The sequence below is a fragment of the Sesamum indicum genome, linkage group LG12, assembly GCF_026168435.1.
Source record: "Sesamum indicum cultivar Baizhima isolate 11 linkage group LG12, ASM2616843v1, whole genome shotgun sequence".
NCBI classification, from domain to species: Eukaryota; Viridiplantae; Streptophyta; class Magnoliopsida; order Lamiales; family Pedaliaceae; genus Sesamum; species Sesamum indicum.
The window spans coordinates 6,982,475-6,990,172 of record NC_142668.1 but is presented as its reverse complement, the minus strand read 5'-3'; the positions used below and the strand labels follow the sequence as shown (position 1 = coordinate 6,990,172).

The 7,698-nt window shown below is 36.2% G+C and overlaps 1 protein-coding gene across 1 annotated transcript; it reads left to right on the top strand.

The window, feature by feature from the left end:
* The first annotated feature begins 1,710 nt into the window (after positions 1–1,710).
* On the top strand, positions 1,711–3,563 carry LOC148784813 (uncharacterized). The gene is made up of 2 exons (XM_088876523.1): positions 1,711–2,570; positions 2,726–3,563. Exons 1-2 carry the CDS (start codon positions 1,711–1,713, stop codon positions 3,561–3,563), a joined length of 1,698 nt encoding a protein of 565 aa, XP_088732649.1.
* Positions 3,564–7,698: the final 4,135 nt, after the last annotated feature.

Genomic DNA, 7,698 nt, shown 5'->3' with positions numbered 1-7,698 from the left:
TGCAAGCAATCAATAATTTTGTGACTAGGACTAGAAATAAGTATCATCAACATATAACACAAGGAAAATAGGTATGTCATCCATATGCTTAAAATAAAGACAATGATCATAATGGCTTCTTTTGAAATTTAATGATAGCATAAATAAATCGAATTTTTTGTTCCAATTTAGGAGATTGCTTTAGACCATATAAGGACTTTTTCAATAAGCACACATAATTAGGTTTGGACACATCAAAGAAACCAATTGGTTGATGCATGTAAATATTTTCATCTAAATCACCATGCAAAAAGGCAGTTTTCACATCCATTTATATTAATTCCCAATTATAATGTGCAGTAAGAGCAAGTATGATACGGACAGCAGTATACTTAACCACAGGAGAAAAAATCTCATTATAGTCAATTCCTTCCTTTTGTGTGAACTCTTTAGCTACTAGTCTAACTTCATATGTTATGGGATTTTCTTGTTTAACTTTAAAAATTCATTTACAGTCAACTATAGAACAGTTTATTGGTTTTGGAACTAGAACACGAGTTTTATTATCTTTTAGTGATTCCATTTCCTCATTCATGGCACTTAACCATTCTTTCGATTTCATTGCTTCATCAATGCTAGTAGGTTTAGAAATTTCAACATTAAGGGCTATGTGAAAGTCTTTAAGCTTAGAGAGAATCCTAGGTTGTCTCCTACTTCTATCTATAGCTAATTGATAGTTTTCGAGAGTGTTTTCTGCATTCGTGTTTTGAGGAAACTCTAAGTTTTGTTCTTCAAAATTCTCTCTAACTTCTTCCCCCTGTTGGTTATCCTTAGTATTTCCCTACACCTTGTTGAAAGCGGATTCGTTATGTTATATTTCTGTTTTGGTAAGGTAAGGCATTTCGTTTTCGTTGAAAGTGACATCTCTACTTATGAGAACTTTAAAACTTGGTTGACTACGAACCCATAGTCTATAACCTTTTACCCCTTCTGGATAACCAATAAAAATACATTTTAGAGATCTAGGCTCTAATTTGTCAGAATTTTGATGAACAAAAGCAGAGCACCCAAATACACGAAGAGAAAAAACATCAGATTGTTTTCCAGACCAAATAGTTTTAGGGGATTTTCCAAATAATGGCATAGAAGGTGATAAATTTATTAAATGGACAGCTGTCAAAATAGTTTCTCCCCAAAAGATTTTTGTAAACCAGAACTAACTAATAGACATCTAACATTTTCAAGCAAAGTTCGATTCATGCGTTCAACAACACCGTTTTGTTGGGGGGTATAGGGATTGGTCTTGTGTCGTTTAATTCCGAATTTATCACATAATTTGATTATAAAATTCATGACCACTGTCAATTCGAAGAGATTTCAACTTTTTTCCCGTTTGGTTTTCCGCCAAAGTTTTTTATTTTTCAATTTTTCGAAAGCTTCAGATTTATGCTTTAATAAGAAAACGAAAACTTTTCTTGAAAAATTATCAACGATAGATAAAAAATATTGGTTTTCATTGTGGGTGGGTTCTTTTAAGGGACCCCAAACATCAGCATGTACATAATCTAAAATGCAATTACGCCGTTGGAGGTCAAGGAGGCCATCTTCCACATTAGCGACAACAAAGCTCCCGGCCCAAACGGATATTCCTCGTGCTTTTTCAAGAAATCATGGAACATTGTGGGTGATCAAGTTTGCAGGGCTGTCTTGGATTTCTTTAGGAGTGGGCGGATGCTACGGCAGCTCAACCACACTATCATTGCCCTTGTGCCGAAATCAGATCATTCCACCTCTCTTGCGGATTACCAGCCGATTTCGTGCTGCAATGTCATCTACAAAGCCATCACAAAAATCATCTCGGACCGGCTCGCGCCTGTTTTTGAGCACTTGATTGACCGATGCCAAGCAACGTTTGTGGGAGGCCGCAATATCACAGACAATATTTTCTTGTTCCAAGAAATGGTGCTGCAGTACTCGAGGAAATGGATTTCACCTCGATGTACTATCAACGTCGATCTACGCAAGGCGTTTGATTCGGTCTCATGGACATTTCTCGCTCGAGTGCTTCACGGGTATGGTTTTCCCCTACTGTTTATATCTTGGATTATGGAATGCGTTTGCAATTCTTCCTTTTCAGTGGCTTTGAATGGCTCCCTTCACGGGTTTTTTCCGTGGAAGAAAGGCCTAAGGCAAGGAGACCCGATGTCGCCGGCCCTCTTCCTTCTTATCATGGAATATTTCTCCCGACTGGTCAAGAGGAAAACATCTACTTCGGACTTCAACTTTCACCCCAAGTGCGAGAAGTTGAAAATCACGCACCTCCTCTTCGCCGACGACCTCATGCTTTTCTCCCGTGGCGACCTTCCATCTATCCACATCTTGATGGAATGTCTCCAAGAGTTCAGGGACGCATCCGGCCTCACCGTCAATACCTCAAAGTCAAGCATTTTGACAGCAGGGATCCAAAATGAGGAGCTTGACGGGATTCTCGCTCGGACGGTCAGATACCTTGACATTCCACTAGCGGCACAACGGCTTTCGGTCACCAACCACTCACCGCTTGTGGATCAAATAGCCAACTGCATTTCGAAGTGGACGGGCAAATCCCTATCTTATGCAGGCTGACTGGAACTTATCCGTTCAGTTATTCAGGGGGTGGAGTGCTATTGGCTCCAAGTCTTCCCACTTCCAGTGGCGGTCACGAGAAAATCCACTGACTCTGCAGGAATTTTCTCTGGAACTCTAGGAGGGCACCGGTCACTTGGGAGAAAATCTGCCATCCCAAGGAAGAAGGTGGACTCGGTATTCGGCACATACAGTCTTGGAATGTGGCTCTACTTGCCCGTGTATTATGGAACATCCACCGCAAGGCAAACACGTTGTGGGTGCAGTGGGTCAACGGTGTCTACCTTAGAGATGCATCAATTTGGGACTGGCAACTGAAGAAGGGGGATTCTCCACTCCTTCAACGGCTTGCCGAAATACGCAACAGGGTGATCACTGAATTTGGGTCTTCAGAGGCAGCGATTGAGCAGATGACGAGATGGTCCACCCCAAAGGGTCTCCAAACGTCGAAAGCTTATGAATACTTCAGGCCGAAACTTGCGAGGCAGACTTGGAAAGCAGCTATTTGGAAGGCTTTTATCCCGCCGAAGTACCCATTTATCTTGTGGCTTGGCTTGCGCGGTAGACTAGCTACGAGGGACAGACTTGGATTCCTCCAAGAGGAGGATTTGTGCTCGCTATGCATCAACACCAAGGAATCGGCCAAGCACCTTTTCTTTGAGTGCCCGTTCAGCAACTTCGTTTGGTCACACATCCGACACTGGCTTGACATCAACCGGACTATGTCAACCCTTCAAAGTGCGGTCAAGTGGCTCAAGAAGGAGAAAACAGGTTCCTCCGTGCAGAACAAAGCGCAACACCTCGCTTTGGCATGCACGGTGTACACACTTTGGAGGCAGTGCAACGAAGTCATCTTCGAGGGCTCAACGGCCTGTCCCGAGAGGCTTATTAATTTAGTCAAGGTTACATTGTATAGGGTCCTTTGGACACTTTTTCCACATGATTTTGATTGTTCTTAATCTTTATCGTGGGCTTTTGTATCTCTCCGGGTATGGCCGGAGTACACTGTAAATATTATTATTGGTTGAATGAAACTTACATTTCACCCAAAATAAAATGCAATTAGATATAGAGGGATTAGGGGAGGGTGAGACAGGAAAATGCACCGTATTCTGTTTACCCAACACACAATCGTCACAGAATTTTAAATTTTCAATTTTGTTACTTAGAATACCTTCCTTTTTCAATCTCTCAAGCCCCTTTTGGCTTATGTGACTTAATCTTTTTTGCCATAGGGATGTTTTATTACATTCAGTAACAGATGCAACAGTTAAATCATAAGTAACAGCATAAATACATATTACGTTTTCTTACTGCTTTGAAAACAATTAGAGATCCTTTCATTATATTCATTTGGCCATTTCCCCATCTATCTTCTAGGCCCTCTTATTCGAGAGCAACACATGAAATAAGATTATGACTTAGGTCGAGAACGTACCTAAGAGTTCTTAAGGTTAACTTATAAACTTTTTTAATGTTTAGGAAAATGTCATCTAGACCTTTTATCTCACAACGTTTTTCATTTGCCATTAAGACAAAACCAGAACTTTCATTTCTAAAATTTCTAAAAATATCGTCGAAAGGGCTCATACGAAAAGTACAACCAGAGCCTATTAACCACTCATTTTTATTCAGAGAATGAACTGAATTTGGTTCAAATACCACAAACACTTCACCAGAATTATTATCAGAAACGTTATTAACTTTTTCTTTATCTTCATAATGTCTTTCTCTATTTTCTCTTTTGGGTTTTCTATAATCTTTAATGCAATGCCCTTTAATTCCAAAGTTATAACAACGTCTTTCTCTAGTCTTATCTTCTTTATATGAATTATCTCTAGTTCTAGATTTACTTCTGCTACCGCTCCTACTTTTACTTCTACTTCTTACTTCTATTGTTATACCTAAGGCCAAATTTTCTAAATTTCGGTCTTCCTTAACACAATTAACCTCATATTGGTTTTGACTAGGTTTATTTATTTTGGTGTCCATCTTCTTACTCTTTAAAACATTTACAAGTGTTTAAAGATTTACGCTATTCCTACCATATTTTATGGCTGCCTTTATATCAGAATATATTTTATGGAATAGCATTAAGCAAAATAATAGGGGAGTACTGAACTATATTTTTGTCACCAGTGTTTAATATCTTGAATTAACTTAGTGAAATCATCAAGATTTTCATCAATATTTTTAGATAAGTCAAGTTTATATCTAAAAAAAATTTCTAACAAAAAAAGCTTACTTGGTAATGATGTTTCAGTGTATAATTCTTGTAATTTTTCTCAAAGTTCTTTTGAAGAATTTTGCTTTCCTAGTTTCCTAGGGACAGTGTCAGACAGGTTTAAAATAATGAAAGAGTAAGCATATTCATCATTTTCTAACTTCTTTTCTTCTGAAATATTTTCAGTATACTTACCATCTATTGCTTTGAAAACTTTTTGTTGCATAAGAATTCCTTTCATTTTATGTTGCCATATAGAAAAATCACTTTTGCCATCAAAAGGTGATTATATCCGGCCATTTTGAAAGAAAATCAATGTTTTAAACAAAAAAGGTACTTAATACGAAATTTCAAGAAAATAGATATTCAGAAAATTATTATCACAGATTTAGCAATTTCAGTGATTAAAAGATAAATGAACACGACAGTGGTTCACAAATAACTTCAGAAAACTTATTTTTTTGACAATAGTTTCAGAGAAACAGTGGAATTATCTCAACAGGACTGATCACAATAATAGTTTCAGAGAGATATCTCAAAACAGATCACACAGTTCACTATCGCAGGTGTCAAATAATTACCAGAGAAGGATCACGCTTAGTTACAATAGTATTTTAGAAAAATAGTCACAGTAGGCCACAACAATAGTTCCAAAACAATAACCACAATAATAATTCCAAAAAAATAACCGTAATAATAATTCTAGAAAAAATTACCACAATTATAAGAACCGAGGCCTTCCAGCCTAAGTCCCAACTAGATACCCGACGATCTCAAGGGTCCGGCCAGGTGGGATATTAGGGGATTTAACCGCAGTAAACAGTGATAGTAATAATAATCAGCAGATTAACCAACAGGTAATAATAATAAAAAGAAAATTGTAGAAAACTTAAAGGAGGGGTTTAGAAGTTACACAACCAAGGCAAGACGAGGATCAAAGACGAGGCTCTGTACCCCTGTAGAGTGGAAACCACCTCTTTTCTGGTCGAACTTTTCAGAATGGCCTAACCAAATTATTACAGAATATGGAGTACGAAACTTCTTAATAAATACATACCAACATTACACGGTAAAGTGGAATAGACTCAGATTTACCAGATCCAAATGAATAGTGAAGGGAACACGGTCACAAGGCACCGCACCCACAAGTTACCGACCCACGGTTGCACCACTACCAACCAAACTCCATAAAGGTTCCGATCACGTAGATCTCTCACAGATACTCGGTCACCGAGACCCAACAAACCCCAGCCCACACAGAACTCTTTTGGTCAAGAAGATAAAAGAGAGATTAGAGAATCAGATGATAGAAACCGAAGGGTGAAACACCTTTTAAAGTGGTAGACTGTTGGTGACTAAGAAAAGCAACAATGGCTTTCCTAATGCCATTGAGTTGGATTAGGAAAGCTCTCATCTTTTCTGGTGATAGAAGGGGGAAGGAGAATCAAAGGGATTTTACGAGAGAGAGAGAGAGAGAGAGAGAGAGAGAGAGAGAGAGAGAGAGAGAGAGAGAGAGAGAGAGAGAGAGATCTGAGAGCAGTCGGCGCAGAGGAAGAAATGAGAGGGTGAGAGGTAGGTTTAGGATTAGGTAAAATAAATATGAGGGTGAACCTGGGTCGGGTTCGGGTCGATTTGGTGGATCTGCCAGACAGGTCGAATTTGTGGGCCTCCTGTTAGACAGTCCAGTCTTCAATACACTTTTGTATACTTTCAAATAGACGGGTACAGTTATATTCAGGGCACTATTATCCTCTCAAACCAAATCTAATAATTTGGTAAAATTGCATTTTACGTTTCATGGAATAGGAATTCACACTTTTGCTTGTTAGCTTTACGCAATTTTTTGGAAAGTCCCAAGAGTTCAATTTTCACATTTAGATGATATTTTCTAAACTTGTAAGATATTGGATCTTACTTAAACTTAAGTTTTTAAACTGTTTGGTTAAAATAAAATATTAAAATTTATAAAATAAGATTTTTTTATTGATAAAATCACCAAAAATGACATAATGCTATTAGAATAATTTTGTTTTAAAACATCTCATTAATTTTGAGATCTTTCTCAAACGATTTTTTAGAATTTATAAGCTTTTAAATATCTTTCAAAATATTTTGAGGAGTTTATATGGGTAGCCCAACACCCTTTAGTGACACGAGCCACTTTTTTTCAAAAAAACGTAAGGCATAATCATATATAATGCACGTGGCTATTGTTTTGATGAAAAGTGATTTTGGAGACTAAGATAGTGTTTGGCTAAGCTGTTTTCAAATATTTTATATGTTCTTATATCTTATTAAATATTTTATGGATTTTGATCTTATTTTACAAAATCATCTTTTAAAGTGTTTGGATAAAATAATATGTTAAAAATTATAAAATTTTTTCACATTATATAAGAAGTTAGGGTGTTTGATCCAATAAGATCTTTTTATTAGTAAAAAGATAAAAGAGGACATGATAATACTAGAATCATATAATTTATGACTTCTTGACATATTTTGAATTTAAAATATCTTAATATACTTTCACAAAATAGTACACATTAGTTTAACTATAAATAAAAATTTAATATTAAGTCCTTTTACGGTGGCAACAAAATAATGATGAATTATTACTTAAATATTTGAATAAAAATAATATATATTTATATTCATGCTAGTCGAGTATTAATATATATATATATATAATTGATGGTTCTTTGTAAATTTAATGACTAATTCCAGTCATATAATTTATAATATCTTGAATTTTTATATTTTTTCAATAAATATAATATTAATAGCAATTTTATTTTTATTTTATTATAATAATGTATTATTTAATAATGAAGTATTTTTTTATTTTTTAAAAACAAAAAAAACTAAATAAC

What these genes read in the sequence shown, in the direction of transcription:
- LOC148784813 (XM_088876523.1), top strand. Translation starts at nt 1,711, where the DNA reads ATGCTACGGCAGCTCAACCACACTATCATTGCCCTTGTGCCGAAATCA. An exon ending in ATAGCCAACTGCATTTCGAA is followed by an intron (nt 2,571 to 2,725) that starts GTGGACGGGCAA and finishes CTGGAACTCTAG; the next exon opens with GAGGGCACCGGTCACTTGGG.